The 17198-nt window shown below is 45.0% G+C and overlaps 1 protein-coding gene across 1 annotated transcript; it reads right to left on the reverse strand.

The window, feature by feature from the left end:
• Positions 1–6509: 6509 nt before the first annotated feature.
• Positions 6510–15635, reverse strand: LOC136405161 (zinc finger protein 343-like). The gene is made up of 6 exons (XM_066384249.1): positions 15575–15635; positions 14762–14872; positions 14212–14466; positions 13975–14033; positions 11729–11855; positions 6510–9073 (listed from the first exon to the last, which is right to left on the reverse strand). The coding sequence occupies exons 3-6, from the start codon at positions 14330–14332 to the stop codon at positions 7671–7673; spliced, it is 1710 nt and encodes a 569-aa protein (XP_066240346.1). The 5' UTR covers positions 14333–14466; positions 14762–14872; positions 15575–15635; the 3' UTR covers positions 6510–7670.
• Positions 15636–17198: the final 1563 nt, after the last annotated feature.

A 17198-nucleotide genomic window follows, 5' to 3' on the forward strand; every position in this document is an offset into this window, starting at 1 on the left:
ATATGGCTATATAATAAAGCAAACTGGGGCTATGGGGCACCTGAATATTGCCATCAGCCTTTGAAGAGTCCTCCGGTCCCATTTTTTCTTGATGAGTATGTTTCCTTAATTCCGCACCGTTATTAGGAGCTGCGCTGGTCCGCGGCATAGCGCACAGGCTGCGGGGCTGTAATACGCTTCGGCATGTATTTCCCTTCCCGTGACTCAGGGTAACTCACGGTGTTTAAGCTGAATAGGACACACCGCCTCCTTCCCTAAGCGCCACCTAAGTGTGGCTCTATGCTACTGGCCCGCACCTGCGGGCAGCCCCACGTTACTAGCAGGAAAACCACAAAGGCAAAGCGGTCGCCCCACTGTGGATGCTGTGCCATTGATTTCCTCTCTCCAAGTCAGCTGATGGCAGAGAAATGCAGGACGGCTAACAACACAGTACAGGACACGATGTGAAAACTGAAATGGGACGTGGGGAAGCCCGATTCCCCCAAATTATAAGGAGGCTCCTGTGTGCTACTCCTCCTTCCACGTGATAGAGCTGCATGAATTCTTTCCTGAGATGGACAGGGAAGCTCTCAGGAGGGTCTGAGCACTGAGGTGACTGGACCTGGCCCTTGCCCACACCTCCATCCTCATCCCTGTCTTCCCCCTACTCCAGTAGACAGTTCCGCCCTCCTAGACCTCGCATTTACTCCTAGAAATAAATTTTTCCATGACTCTCGCTTCCCTCTCCCCCCATGTTTGATTAGTGGACTCATCCTCCCTGCGCTGTAGGCTCAGATTTCTTTGCTCCAGGAAGGCTCCTTTAGCCTCATTGTCTGATATGAAATATCCTTGATCCCCAGAGAATGTTTCCCAGAGCTCTTACCATTCTATTCTGTCCTAGTCTGTTCGGAGCTGTCACTTAAGTGACTGTGATCTTTCTGAGGAATGCTCCATCTACTGTGCCATCCCTGCCTTACATGCCCTGAATAAACCCTGAAAACATTATTCTCAGAAGAAAAAATGACAGGGTCGATGATGGATGAATGGATGCATGAAGATAACTTTATGGAAAAGATTGAAAGACTTCAGCCATTTGCCACCTTCTGTGGGGGGATGGCTCTCTGTTCAGGGGCAGGGCAGAGATGAGGTGGCAAGATTGTAGCAGATGGTGGCTTTGTTCCTGCAGAAACAGTCAGACCATCCCTGTTCCTCCCAAACTCACATCACTAACTTCTGTTCCAGCTTTCCAGTGGAGACGATCAAGAACATCACGCACTGGACTCTGTTCAAGTATTACAACTCTTCAGCCTGAAACGAGAGTGTCTCCTGGGAACCCCTGCACACTGCTGACGTACCCAGAGTTCTTGCTAGGAGACAGATGTGGGTGTTGTGAGTAGCTGTGCTCTCCTGAAATGTTTATTCCTGTGCACCCTTCTTATTACTGTTTTCTGGGTGTTTCCATGTTGAAGCCACTAAAATGTCCAGCCAGTATTTCTCGGGAACATTCCACCTTTACACTCACCCACGTTTGCTGGGTCCACCTACACCTCTCTCTGCTTGGTTTGTCAATCTGCTATCGCTTGAAGTTATTACCAGTTTACCTGTAAATTTCAGTGAGTACCTAAGGTTCTCCTCCTGGAAATCATGAATAAATCAATACTCCTGAAGGTTGAATATAGGACCTTGCATGTATATGCATCTGTGCACTTTTCTGCAAAGACCACTAAAGGTTTTTATGAGTCTCAAAAAATTTTTTTATTGTGACAGAGACAGAATAACAGACAGATAAGGACAGACAGACAAGAAGGGAGAGATGAGAAGCATCAATTTTTTATTCCCAAACCTAAGTTGTTTATCAATTACTTTCTCATATGTGGAACTGTCAAATTGGGCTACTTGGTCTTAGAAGAAGGGGCAGTAGGAGAAGGTGTGGCCAAAATGCCAGGCCTTTGGACTAACACATAACTGCTTGGGTATGACAAACCTGTTGTAGACAAATCAGTAGGATGATGTGTCTATGCAGGACCCGTGTATTGGAGAGCTGAGGTGACTTGTCATTGAAGCTGTATTTATCAGTGTTTAAACCCATGAGAAGTTAAGAGGCCCAAAGCAATGATTCATGATGGGAAGAGAGGTCACAGCTAAAGGACTTGCACGTAGAATATGGAAGTCTAAAGAGAGTGTACCAATAAAGGGTCCGTGAAAAAGAACTAGAACAGACTTTAAGGAACAGTGATGTCTTGATGGGGATGAGAGGTATTCAGCAGAGACCTGAGTAGAGATTGGGAGAAAAAAACCCCAGGGGACAGAGCCTTCACTGCAGCCAATGGGAGTCATCATTTAGGAGAAGTAGTAATCTAAGCCTTGATGACCTGGGAAGTTCCTCCTCTCTGGAACCTCGATCATCCTCTCCATGCAAAGGTTCAGATCCCCCAACAAGTGTACTAATTTTACTTGGGATTTATTTGTTTCTCAAGGGTTGGATTCATGCAGGAAACCTGGGCTGTGAATGTGAACTCTTTTCCAGATGCATGTGTGACTAAGGGGCACAGACTGAGCTCATGAAAGACTTTACTAGAACAGAAGGACGAGAAAACATGAGAACGATTTGTGTATGAAAATTGTAAAGCTGGTGGCCACGGCTATGGCCATGCAGGTGCAGGTTCACATTGGATTCTTGCAGAAGGTAAAGGAAGAGTAGAGACAGAAAATGTTGGGCCATTCTGTTTATTAGTGTGAATGTGTTGTAATGTACTTGTACCTCAATTCCGTGGGTTTACATAGAGAGACCTTGTCCCGATGAATTTTGAAAAGTTTTATTAAAGGAGGAGATTTATTAAATATGATGGCCACATATAGCTGACATGGGGCAGTCTGGAAACCCAAATCATGTGCGCCTAAAATATTTCATGGGCTGTTTATATACCCTTGATCACACATGGGCGGGGGAGAGCATGACATCATGGCACCTGCTCACAACAGTACAACATTTGTTTAGGGGATATAAAGAAACATTAAGACTTTCAAGGTAACACAATCAAAGATGTTTACAAATCTTTCAGGGTTCCTCTTCCCTCGCTAGCCTAGAGCTATTTTACTCTCAGGATTCCAGGAAGGGGGAGGAACTACAATCAATGCAAGGTGGTATGTAAATTCTGTCTCCTATTGAAAGAAAAGAAGTTTCTAGGTTATCCTTTATTTTAGATTTAAAACTGAATGACCCATTGTTCTTGCAAGCCAGAAACTTCTAAATTCTTCTCCCTCCCCTCCCCAAGGGATGGACGGGACAGGAAAGCCTGATCTTTTCCTCCTAGAATATCAATATTAATTTTGCAGCTTTTTGGTACCTTACAACAAACGCAAAAAAGCAAAGAGGCTGGGAAGACCGCTTCTATCTCACTGAAGGCTCCCAAACTCAGACTCATTCTCAGGCTCTACAGGAGTCCTGGGGCCCCTTAAAAAACTCAGCAGGGCTCCCAAGCATTGAACACTGCCGCTCACCCTATACACTCCCTAGACAAACAGGCTGGAGGGAATAAACCTCTCTACAGCAAACAATAGGAAACACTCCTACAATCAAAGCAGGAAGTCAACTCACAGTTTGCAATTTGCTGCCCTGACGGCAGCACCTACATCCTCCCATAGACTATACACACATGGCACTGCCCCAACACAAAGGACCAAACCTAAAAACATTTGTTTACCCAAGCAAGTTATATATAAAAGTGGTCATTATTAGGTTACTTAAATGAAATCTTTTATTTCCTTATTCTGTAGTGGAATAACCCATTGCATGGCCTTGGATGGGAACACAGCCAACAAGAAAAGAATGTTTTGCCAAGAGAATTGTTGTGACTCAAAGGCGAGTCACTGAAACAGGTCTATGTGACTGAAGGCAGTTGCTGGGCTTTTTTCTCAGTAAAACATTCTTATAAGATTTCTGTACCTTCCAAGGTTATCCCTTGAGATAAAGAGAGGAATGTTGTGGGAACCATAGAATAGAAATTACTGTCTTTTGATATTATATTGTTATTAAACTATCATGCAGGTGTACTGCATGTATCTTTAAGTAAAAGTTATGCTTGATGTTATGCCAATTTCTCAGAAAACAAGCTCCTTGAAATCTTGTGAATAAAAATAAGACAGCGCAAACTTGGGGCCATTTGCCTGAGTGAGCGGTGGTCCTTTGCTAGTTTACAATGATTTCGTCTGCTGATCTCTCTCTCTGTGCCCCCAACTCACAACAACATTATTCCAATTTAAAAGAGTGAAAAAATAAAGACATGTCTATTGAGTAGCTAGTGTCATTCTCCCTCACACAGAGGAGGGGGGAGGGTTCAAGACTTCTGAAAGCCCCTCAAAGGTGACTGACAACTGAGGTAGTGATTCGTGGGAACAAGAATTTACTCTTGGCCTGACCTGTGCTGGCACAGTGGATAATGAGGAGCCACTGCGGCACCTCCTCCGCAGGTGTTGTAAAGTACCAAAAGCTACAGGATTAATATTAATATTTTGGGAGGTTTGAAGAACATTTTATTAATTTGGGTTAAGGTGTGCAGAGAAATTGTGAGAAATAGTCTCTTTACTGTGTGATTGGCATGACCAGGATGGCCCTTGGCGTTGTATGGTAAATGCAAAGGGGTGAATGGCTAGCCAGGTACAGGGAAAGAAAAGCCAAAATAAACTTTTTCTTATAGCAATGAGCCATTTGCGGGCATTTGTCCGCACAGAAACTACCTCTCCTATGTAAATGCGTGTGGTTAACACGTGTGACTCTGGACAAAGAGATGGCATATAAACACTAGATTATATAGGAATGCCTTTTAATATGTCATTTAGGATTAGTGTTCTGCAAGGATTGAGGTTATCTGAAGAACTTCCTTTCCCTTTCAATAAAAGACAAAATTTACATACCACCTTACACTAATTTTGGCTCTCCCTCCATTCCTGGAATCCTGAGATTAACGTGTATCTCTAGGAAAAGGGGGTGATAGATACTAAAAGATTTGTGGCCTGACCAGGTGGTGGCGCATTAGATAAAGCGTCGGACTGGGATGCAGAGGACCCAGGTTCGAGACCCCGAGGTCGCCAGCTTGAGCGCTGGCTCATCTGGTTTGAGCAAAAAGCCCACCAGCTTGAACCCAAGGTCGCTGGCTCAAGCAAGGGGCTACTCGGTCTGCTGAAGGCCCGCGGTCAAGGCACATATGAGAAAGCAATCAATGAACAACTAAGGTGTTGCAGCGCGCAATGAAAAACTAATGATTAATGCTTCTCATCTCTCTCCGTTCCTGTCTGTCTGTCCCTCTCTCTGACACACTCTCTGTCTCTGTAAAAAATAAAAATAAATAAAGATTTGTGAATGTTTTTGATTGTATTACCTTGAAAGCTTTAATGTTTTTTATAAATCCCCAAGACAAATGTTATAATCTTGTTAATGATAGTGTCATGATGTCATGATCCCCCCAACCTGTATGAGGTCAAAGGGTGTATAACCAGCTTCTGAGATAAACTTGGAATTGCACAATTTAGGTCAGATACCGTTAGTCATATGCAGCCAGCATATTAATAAATCTCCTTTTTTTTTTCTGTGACAGAGACAGAGAGTCAGAGAGAGGGATAGAAAGAGACAGAAAGACAGGAACAGAAAGATGAGAAGCATCAATCATCAGGGTTTTTTTGTGGCACTTTAGTTGTTCATTGATTGCTTTCTCATATATGCCTTGTCTGTGGGCCTTCAGCAGACCGAGTGACCCCTTGCTCAAGCCAGCGACCTTGGGTCCAAACTGGTGAGCTTTGCTCAAACCAGATGAGCCCACGCTCAAGCTGGCAACCTCGAGGTCTCAAACCTGGGTCCTTCGCATCCCAGTGTGATGCTGTGTCCACTGTGCCACCGCCTGGCCGGACTATAAATTTCCTCCTTTTAATAAAACCCTTTAAAACTCATCTGGACTTGGTGTCTCTACAGAATCACGTGGAAGTGAAATACGGTAGTTTACAACACCAAAGCCACCGCCTCATCTGAGTTTCCTAGAATCAAAGGTTTCTACCTCACCAGCCTTATTCACCTCTGTTCCCTATCTCCTCCTCTCTGCACAAACTGGCTTCTCCTTCAGCACTCCACCATTTTGACTGCCTCTTCTATGCAATGCTAATTTCAGGAACCAGGAAAGAGCAAGCTTCCGGTCTGCCCCATTTTATAGTGTAGAAATCAGAATCTTTAAGCCAGTATACAAATAAGGAAGTCTGATACAAAGCCACTTATTTGAGGCATAAATGGGATTCCTCATAAGAGCGCACCACCCCACATTATGTAACAGTCAATGATGTGGGGAAAAGCTTAGCTTGGAAAATATCTTAGTATTAAAAAACTGGGAAAGGCTAAGTCTTAAACTAAGACTTAGGCTATGATGAGTTTGCTAGCTTACAACCTGTCTCCCACACCCATTGCAAACTATAAGTGAGCAAACATATACATCATATTTGCAAACTTATTTGACCCACACTAAGTTAATCACGTTATGCAGAATACATTGAATAATAGTTCTTTGATTTAATATGGATAAATATTTCAGGAAAAGATTAGTCCATTTCTTTAAGCTATAAATCAGGTGGTAAGCCATTCTAAGTACAGTTACACAACACCTTGAGCAGCAACAAAAATATTGGCATCAGCCTTGCACGGGCTTCTAAAAGATCACTATTGATTAAGAACTTTGCTTTACCTAATGGCCTATTGTCCAGTAAAATTATGTTTTTCTACTATTTTCATCTATTAGTTAAGTTCTACCTTTATTTTTCTCAGAGCATTCCACTACCTGAAGGTCAGGTATATAAGAGGAACGGAAAGTTTTTCTATTCTTCTATAGTATGAAAAGGCTAGAGGGTTAAGTAATCAGGTAAAGGCTGAAAGGTGATTTTGTGTTTAGCCTCTGTTTCCCACTTATTCGTAAGTCACAACTTATTTTCTCATAATATGATATTTAGGACGAAATTGTCCTACAGACCTAGCCCCTATCAGGGGATACCATAGCCAGCCTCTTATGTCTATGAGCTGAGGCAATATTTTTTAGCTGGGGTTTCTTCAGGGAATTCCTGAGGGTAACAGCTTAGACATTTTGGAAGTACAATTGTCCTGATAATTGCGTCTAGCTCTTGTTTTTGGGGTTGCTGGTAAATTTTCTTAAAAGGAACACAGAGGGCTCGAGTGGTCAAGGAGGTATTTAGTGTGGTTACTTTTAGAGTAATTCTGGAGAGACATAGTCACAGACTGGTTGACCTCAGGGTCTCCAGTAGCCTGGGAAATTACAGTATTGATGGAATCATACCGTGGATCCATCCCAATAGTGAATGCACATAACCCTAATAAGAATTGTCCAAGGAAATGCCCAGATACGACCCCAAAAATATATATGCTGTGCAAATGTTTCCTTACTGCTGCGACTGTGTCAGACAGCAAGGTTGGATCGACTCCCGACAAGATGACATCTCACTGATTGCTGAACTCTTGACAGCGATCCCTGCATACGAAAGGCTTCCCCCCTTATGTGTCCTCAGGTGTCTCATGACATCAGACTTCTAGCTAAAGCTTCACCCACACTCCACAAAAATGTCACGCTTGTCCTTGAATGTGTCCTCTGCTGATTAAGAAGTTCCACTTTCCAGCTACAGCCTCCTCCACAGCAACCGCACTTCTAAGGATTCTTTCTCGAGCATGTTCTCTGGTGTCTCCTGAGGGCTAACTTATAACCAAATCCTTGTCCACACTCAGGGCAAATAAAGGGCTTCTCCCCAGAGTGAGTCCTCTGGTGTGTTTTGAGGGTTGCCTTCCAAAGAAATCCTCGTCCACACTCCAAGCACACGAAGGGTTTCTCCCCTGAGTGAGTCAACTGATGTTTCCTGAGTTTTGAATTAATACGAAATCCTCGTCCACAATCTGGGCACATGAATGGCTTCTCCCCCGAGTGAGTAATTTGGTGTGTCCTGAGGTCTCTCAAAAAACAATATTCTCGTCCACATTCCAGGCACACATAGGGTTTCATTCCCAAGTGAGTCATCTGGTGATTCCTGAGGGCAGATTTATAATCAAATCCTCTTCCGCACTCTGGGCACATGAAGGGCTTCTGCCCTGAGTGAGTCCTCTGGTGTCTCCTGAGGGATGTCTTATCACGAAATCCTTGTCCACACTCCAGGCACGGGAAGGGCTTGTCCCCAGAGTGAGTCTGCTGGTGTCTCCTGAGGGCTGAATTATAACCAAATGCTCGTCCACACTCTGAGCACAAGAAAGGTTTCTCCCCTGAGTGAGTCCTGAGGTGTGTCTTGAGGTGTGACTTACCACCAAATCCTCGTCCACATTCTGGACACATGAAGGGATTCTCCTTCGAGTGAGTCTGTTGATGTCTCCTGAGGCCTGACTTATAACCATATGCTCTTCCGCACTCGAAACACACAAAGGGCTTCACCCCCGAGTCACTCCGCTGGTGTACCGTGACATTTGATTTATCACCAAATCTTTTGCCACACTCATCGCAAAGGAAAGCCTTCTCTGTGGATGAGTGTGCCCCTGGGTGTCTGATGAGGTGTGATGTAAGTCTGAAGCCTCGCCCACACTGGCTGCAAACCAAAGGCTTCTCCCCTGAGGGGGTCACCTGGTTTGTCATAACGTTTGATTCCACGCTGCATTCTGGTTCATGTTCGCTACAGCTCACAGCTCCGGATCTCGAGGTTTCTAATTCCTTCCTCCCCTTGTCTGTCTGCACAGGGCTTACCCCTTGGGCTGAGCTGGGCTCTATTTCTAGCACCACATGACCTTTCCTGGAAGGTCCTCGAGGTGGGCTGTGGAATGAGCCTGAGGTTTTCCCCTCCTCTGTCTCCACAAAGAAAAGTCTCAAGCCGTCTTCTCTGCCTTCACCTTCTGTGTTTTCTCTCCAGCAACTCTGAGAAAAAGATGTCCGCTCCTGATGCCACAGGACTGATTCCTGCGGATAGAAGTCACACACGTCCAAGCACATGGGAGACACCTGCTGGCTGGACAGTGGCTCCCAGGAGAAAACCAGAAGTTGGCAGGAGCGGGGTTCTTTTTCTGGCTTTGATTCTGCTGGAGAAAGAAAGCTCGGTCAGAGAAGCCCCAACAGGGCTGCAGGGAGTCCCTCCTGGTCTCAGGAAAACTAGGGCCCTCCTGCCACACCTGTTATTAATAATATGTGTACAATGTCATTTGTTTCCACCAATGATTTCTTTACGTTTGGTTTCTACACAGCCCTTTTTTCTTTTTCTTTTTTTGTATTTTTCCGAAGCTGGAAACGGGGTGGCAGTCAGACAGACTCCCACATGCGCCCGACCGGGATCCACCTGGCACGCCCACCAGGGGGCGATGCTCGGCTCATCTGGGGCGTCGCTCTGTTGCAACCAGACCCATTCTAGCGCCTGAGGCAGAGGCCATGGAGCCATCCTCAGTGTCTGGGCCAACTTTGCTCCAATGGAACCTTGGCTGCGGGAGGGGAAGAGAGAGACAAAGAGGAAGGAGAGGGGGAGGGGTGGAGAAGCAGATAGGTGCTTCTCCTATGTGCCCTGGCTGGGAATTGAACCTGGGACTCCTGCACGCCAGGCTGATGCTCTACCACTAAGCCAACCGGCTAGGGCTACACAGTCCATTTTTTATGTCAAAATGGGAGAATCATCCCAAAAACATCTTCTACATGTCACTCAGACTGGGAGCCATACAAGTAGGCAATCAGCCATGTAAACAGCTTCAATACCACAAGCTATTTCTTTCAGTAAGCTGGCCAAGCCATGACACTCCCAGTGATGCCCTGTTTATACTTCTGTTGTACTTGGTGGTGACAGTCTCTATGACCTATATGGAAATCTTCTTCATGACTTTACTTATTACAAAAAAAAAAAAAGACTGAATACATAAAAAGTTACTTGATCAGGAGGGCTTCCAAACAGAGGAAATGGTACATTACACAGTGGTTGAACAGAGTGTATAAGAATTGAATCTGAATTTCAGGTTGCCCGTTTGCAAACAAATACTGAGAATAATTAATTTCTTACTACTATGTTCTCTATTAAGTACTGTGACTTCCGCCATAGACAAGAAATACACAGTCCATGTTTCAGGATTCTGGTAACCTGCGCCCAGACCAATCCCATCACACTGACATCACACTTGGCAACAGGATTTATTTGGGCCAATGGAGATTGGTGAAAAGTTACTGCCACTTTGACACACATTTTTAGAAGCCACAATGTGGTTTCCTGATTGCTGTCTTTCCCCTTCTTCTCCAAGAATCCCACATCCAGAGAGAGCTGGGTCCTTTCCTCTGGATTCCAGAACCGACAATGCAGTTTAAGAGTCAATACACGACATGAACATTTGGACCTGGCCTGTCTGCTCAGTGGTAGAGCGTCGGCCTACCATGTACGTATCCTGGGTTTGATTTCAGGTGTTGCAGATGGCTTCACGACCTTGCCTTAGGCACAGAAATATATCTGTTGCCAAGCAACAAAGCAAGAGCCCCAGGTGGGCAGAGAATTCCTGGGCAGAGGCCATGAAGTCAGATCTCAGTTGGGGCCCAAGTGGGAATCTTTCTGACTCTCTGCTATTCACTTAAAAAAATTAAAAATTTTTTTTTAAATATTTTGATTCAGTGTTGAATTAATATTTTGATAGATTGGATAACATAAGATTGTTAATTTGACCTATTTATATCAACTTTTTAAAAAATGTAGTTACTAAAAAATTTAAAATTATTTCTGTGGCTCACATTGTATTTGCACAACACAGCACTGACCTAGAACAAGGGATAGGACCAAGAGAGCTTGTGACCTATTTCATCCTCCCCTCTCTCTGTACTGTCAACCAGCTCAGGATGACTAATAAATTGTTAGAGAGATAGAAACCAGTCAAAAAAATAATAGTTCATGACACATAAAAGCAATATGAAATGCAAACTTCGTTGTCCACAGAAAAAGTCCTACGGGGACACAATGATACTCATTCATCCAAGTGCCGTCCTGGCTACTTTATCGTGACAGGAAAAGAGTTCAGAGCAGATAGAGATCGCATCACGCACAAAACACCTAAAATAGCTACTCTCTGGCCCTTTACAGAAAAAATGGCCAATGGCTGACTCAGTATAATGTTGCAGTCAAAGGTATTTATCAACCTAAAATTAAAGAATCAAAGTAAGACTCCAAATAAAAGTGAAAAAAAAACACAACAAAACAGCTTAGGAAACTCTACCCTCTGACGGTTGCAGAGGCATTTCTCACCACTCTGCCACGTGCAAACTGCACTTCCAGTCCCACCGGCCTCCTTACAGTCCTTACCCTGCAGGGACATCCCTTCCCTGAGGCCTTAGCGCCAACATCTCCACCTGAAATCATCTTGACCCAGACACGGAGAGTCTATGTCCCTCACCACATTATGTATTTGGTCACATTACCTCCTCACTAATCTTAAATTCAGCCCTCTGTCCTGTCAAACTTGATACTCTGTTATCCTACTTCATTTGATCATTATTTTTGACTAGGAAGTGCTTATCACCATCTAACGTACCATCCTATCCCTGCACGGGAAGCTGCTTGTTTCTTCTCTGTCTCAATAAATAGGGGAAAGTAAGCTCCCAGGAGCAGGGGCTGCTATTCCTTGACTTCTGTGTGGCTCTAAGTGTCTAGAACATCTTCTGTCCCATGGTAGGTGGTCCATCCCGCTACCGCAGTAAGGAAGGACAGAACACAGCCTCACCCAGCGAGAGCAGGTTCCTGTAGTTCTCCAGCATCACTTCCTTGTACAGGCTCCTCTGCGCAGGGCTCAGCATCCTCCATTCCGCCTCTGTGAAGACCACAGAAACATCCCTAAACGTGATCGGTACCTATAACAAGCAATCTGTTAATGAACAGCAAGTCAGCATCAATTTTCCAAGCATGGTGCATAAATTTTGTGGCCCTGGTCAGTCTGAATCTACAGAAATTGGTCTATCCCTAGTACACAGTTCTATGCACTCAATTCTTCTGGCCATGACCACGGCTTTGTATTAAAACCCACGAGACACAGAGCCAATGCAAACACCCATTCCTAGGCCCTTGAACTTATGATTTCCTTGGAGAAGTGATTTCTAAATCAACTTGAAACCTGGTCTGACCTGGCAGGCTCACAGTGGACAGAGCATCAAACTTGGACACAGAAGACCCAGGTTTGAATCCCCGATATTACCATCTTGACCGTGGGCTCATCCAGCTGGAACCTGAACTCAACAGCATGAGTGTGGGTTCATAGATATGACCTCATGGTCAGGGGGTTGAGTCCAAGGTCACTGGCTTGAGCTAGAGGTCACTCCTTCTGCTGTAGCTCCCATCTCATAGCACAAGTGTAAAAGCAATGATTGAACACTAAGGTGCTGCAATGAAGAATTCATGCTTTTCATCTCTCTCCCTTCCTGTCTGTTCCTAGTGGTCCCTCTTTCAGACTCTCTCTCTGTGTCAAATAAAAAGTTGATACCTGAAACAGTGCTCAGAAAAATGACCGTGAGGATGCATTATAGAGGAATTTTGAGACAGAGGAGTTACAGATGAGCAGAAAAGATTTATTTTGAAAGGGGCTTAATTTCCACCATGTATGTTTGCCCAACACAAAATTCATAACCCAAAACAGAATGATTAGTGTACAGTTCAGGGAGATTGTAACACAGCACAGAACTGAAAAGTTGTTTCCATTTTACATACCAAGGAAATTTGTTTTGACTTCCTCTCATTCTCATATTGGTATGTCCTTTCTTTCTTTCCCACTTTGCGTCTTTTCCTTTCCTTATACTTTCTTTGTTAAATCTGTTAAATCCTAGATATTTTAGGTAAAACACTGTAGCAACCCTGGAGACCAATCCATCTCCCTGCTCAGTCTCTGGCTCTTGTCCTTTGTTCATGTTGTCTGACTCCTCTTGGCAAGAGTTCAATAAAGGCTATTGCTCCCGAATATGTGGCTAAGTAGCAGGGGGACCTGGACAGGCACAATCACGCTGACCCTCCCCCTTCAGATATGACAGTCCTCTTAGTAGGGCTCTCATGGCCATTCTCCCTGATCTACTTATGTAACATTAATTAGAATGAAGAAAAAGAATCTCCCCCATCTTTCTCAATGTCCCTCTCTTTCTCTTTCTCAATTTCTCTCTCCCTCCTCTCTCCAAAAATCAATAAATAAAATCTAACAAAAAAAAAGATTAAAAGAAATTTTCAATACTTAAAAAAAAAAAAGGATGTCTGCTGCAATGAACAGTATCATTAGCTAATGTGATGTGAAGTGAAATTAAAGATTACATCTAACATTTTTAATAATCAGCCTTGGCCAGTTCATTCAGCGGTAGAGCGTTGACCTGACATGCGGAAGTCTCAGGTTTAATATACCGTCTGGGCACAGAGGAGAAGCACCTATCTGCTTCTCCACCCTTTCTCCCTTTTTATTTCTATCTCTTCCCCTTCCAAAGTCAAAGCTCCATTGGAGCAAAGTTGGCCCTGATGCTGAGACGGCTCCTTGGCCTCCGCCTCAGGCACTAGAATGGCTCCAGTTGCAACGAAACAACACTTCAGATGGGCAGAGCATCGCCCCCCTGGGCATGCCGGGTCGATCCTAGATGGGTGCATGCGGGGGTCTGTCAAACTGCCTTCCCACTTCTGCCTTCAGTATAATACAAAAAATAAAATAAATTTAAAAAATAAAATAAAATGGAATTTTAAATAATCGGTTTTTCAAAAATATCTCTTATATTTGGCACTGTCCTGAACTCCACTAATATTGCATAGATTTCCTAACAAGGAAAATAAAACACACAAATACAGGAGTCATTTCAAACTGAACAACATGGTGCCTGACGCAGGCATGAACTATGTAATACTGTTTGTTTTTTCTCTTCTCCAGAAAAAAGAATATCTAGTTCGTCTATTCTTTGGAAACGAGCCAGCATTTCAGAAAAAAAAGAAGAAAATGTAACCCCAACTCACCAGTGTTCTGGGCTTTCCCTCCTTTTCTTGGAGCGAGTCAGTGCAGTTGGAAGGCAGACCTAGAGGAAGAACAAAGCTCTGAGGGTGCAGGCCTCCCAGAATGCCCCGGGGAGCAGCTCCTCGGAGCCCAGGACAGAGGGAGCAGTCCCTTTACTCAGCTGGGGTCACTACAGAGCTCTCAGCTAAGCCTAGAGCCTTACTCCTCCTCCTCACCTCTCCAGACTCAACAACTCTCACCTTTAGCCTCATGATTTGGGGTCAGATTCTTCATGGTCTCCATGTCTTCCCTGTTCTCCTCGCGGCCCTGCTCTCCCAAGGCCAAAGGATCAGCCAACGTCACAGCCCCGAGGTCAGACATGTGTTTGCCCCGAAATTCTGCAATTTGGCCAGGTAAACCTTAATTTTATTGCAAAGCCGATTTCTACTGCTGCACCAGGTCACTTCTCCGAACCATCCTTGTGAAAGCTCACTGAGAATCCAGGAAGCCAGCACCTGCAGGTGGAGCAGCAATGTGACGTTTGCACACTCCTTACTGTACAAATCAAGACACTGCAGGTCCTGAGAGCTCCCACCCCAACCGCATCCCCACTCACTCACAGACTTGGGACATTCTCAGCACCATAAAATCAAGCTCCAACACCCAGAATTCTATATTCACAATTAGTCCGGGGTTCCCACAACGATTCACACACGCATGACCCCAGTACATGTTTCCTTCCCAAAAGTAGGAGGTCTATATTGTCGACTCTGCACCCGATCTCACCACAGGGAATACCTGTCTATTTACCTCTGGCTGAGCTCGTGTGCCTGTGGCGGTGTAACTTGCGAGGTATGGAACCAGAGCCCAAATTGATTAGGAATTTGGAGAGCTTCTACTCGACGGCTAGCGATCTGTTTCCTGCGCGGAGAAGCAACAAACAGCCCTGAGCTGGGGTGGGGTATTTAAAAGCGAAAACCACAAGGTTACAGTTGTTTCAGCACGTTTGTACAATAACTTGTAAAAGTAGACACTGTTGCATAGATAATAAACCGGTTTCCTGCAATATCTGCAAGGCTGACGCACAAAGAACGCACCCTGCCTCTGTTATCAAGATTAGATCTGCTGAGGCTGCAAGAATTTTCTACTTGCAGCTGTAGCTATAAACTAGCTGAGCTTGCCCACTCTTAATCACTGAGCTAAATAGGGTCAAGGGTCCTAAGCATGGGCTGGCACACCAGCACAGTGTCCAGAGTTCAAATGAACCTTGTGGATACACCCCTGCAGCCACTTCCTTATGTGAACTGTACGGCCCAGAATCATCCCAATTCCTCCAAAATATGATATGAGAGTTCCTGCTCACTAGCTCCAGCGGGAGAGAGAAGGACCGCTGTAGCGCCCCCAACTCAGATACTCCGGTCAAGCTGGGTCTCATCCCAATTCCCCGCCCGAAAATGCACATCTGGTTTTGCGATCTGGCTCTAAAAATGAAACCTGACGAACTTGCCGGACTAGCTACTTCACACCAGCCTCACTCAACCCGGATCCAATCCACCAGCTCCCCACCACAGCTCGAACCCTACTCACCGCCTCTCTCATCTCTCCTTCCAGCACCGTACTCACCCCGGCAGCCCGCGCTCACCAGAACCAGCAGCAGAAGTTCACGTGATCTCCATGCTCATCCGCGAAAGAACTACAGTTCCCAGAATCCGTGGAGGCTTCTCCTCCCATTGGCCGCAACACAACAACCTCTAAGCCACGACTATAATATACCTAAATATTGTATAGTGTAGTGGCACCCAACACGTTTTCAAATTAATTTATTGATTCTAGAGAGAGAGAGAGTGGAAGTCAGAAAGATAGAAAGAGAGAGAGAGAGAGAGAGAAACTTGGATTTTTCATTCCACTAACTTCTGCATTGATTGGTTGATTCTTGTATATACCCTGACTGGGGATTGAAACTGCAATCTTGGCACATTCCCTGATGCTATAACAAACTGAACAATCCAACCAGCTCGACCGCTCTCTTATCCTAAGTTACTCAAGTATAAGGAGACAATAATTCCGGGTAGTAGTCTGTAACTAGGGTTTCATTCGAAAAGACTACAGTTCCCAGAAGGCTCTGCGGCAGCATCCCTGAGGTTTTTACCCTCGAGACCATTTCTCACCCAGGTTCATTGCGGAGAAAGCATTTCCGGTTTCTGAATCCAGGTGGTCTACCCGGCAGGTGTGAGGCTGTTCTCCCCTTTGGCATGTATTTCGCTTCCCGTGACCCAGCTAAACTCACTGCGTTTAAGGTGCATTACACACACACCTCCTTACGTGAGTGACACCTGAGTGTGGCTCCGTGCTACTGACCCAGCCCTGTGGGCCGCTCTACGTCACTAGCAGAAAAACCATGGGAGGCAAAGCGGTCACCCCACTGTGGATGCTGTGCCATCAATTTCCTCTCTCCAAGTCAGCTGGTGGCAGAGAAATGCAGGACGGCTTAACAACAGAGTACAGGACACGATGTGAAAACTGAAATGGAACCTCTGGAAGCCAGGTTCCCTCAAATTATAATGCGGATCCTCCCTTTGACCCCTCCTTCCACGTGATAGAGCTGCGTGAAGTGTCTCCTGAGATGGACAGGGAAGCTCTAAGGAGGGTCTAAGCACCGAGGTGACTGGACCTGGCCCTTGCCCACAGCTCCATCCTCATCCCTGGCTCCCCTCCTACTGAAGCAGACAGTTCCACACTGGTAAACCTCGCATTTTTTCCTCAAAATAAACCCCTCCCTGCCTTTCTTGCCACCCTTGCCTCATGTCTGTTTAGATACTAAACTTTAGTGGACTCAGCCTCCCTGAGGTGTAGGCTCCGATTTCTTTGCCTCCAGGAAGTCTCCTCTGGCCTCATTGTCTGACATAAATTTCCTTGATCCCCAGAGAACATTTCCCAGAGCTCTTACCATTCTAATCGGTCCTAGTCTGTTCAGAGCTGTCACTTAGGAGACTGGGATCTTTCTGAGGAATGCACCATCTACTGTGGCACTGCTGCATTTTATGTCCAGAATAATTCCTCTCTCCACTTCTTTCATCAATCTGCTATCACTGGAATTTATTTCCAGTTTACGTGTGGATTTCACTGACAGCCTAACAAAGTTTCTCCCCCTCAATATCATGAATAAATTAATACTCCTGAAAGTTGAATACAGGACCTTGTGTGTATATGCATGTGTACATTTTTTTGTAAAGACAATTTACTCTTT

The sequence above is a fragment of the Saccopteryx leptura genome, chromosome 5, assembly GCF_036850995.1.
Source record: "Saccopteryx leptura isolate mSacLep1 chromosome 5, mSacLep1_pri_phased_curated, whole genome shotgun sequence".
Lineage (NCBI taxonomy): Eukaryota > Metazoa > Chordata > Mammalia > Chiroptera > Emballonuridae > Saccopteryx > Saccopteryx leptura.

Bases quoted from the DNA above. Each gene is read 5' to 3' on its own strand.
- LOC136405161 (XM_066384249.1), bottom strand. From the start codon at position 14,332: ATGTCTGACCTCGGGGCTGTGACGTTGGCTGATCCTTTGGCCTTGGGA. The intron at 11,856-13,974 runs GTGAGTTGGGGT...TGCTTGTTATAG, and splicing joins AGGGAAAGCCCAGAACACTG to GTACCGATCACGTTTAGGGA. The intron at 9,074-11,728 runs GTGAGGCTGTGT...TTCTTTCTCCAG, and splicing joins CAGGAACCTGCTCTCGCTGG to CAGAATCAAAGCCAGAAAAA.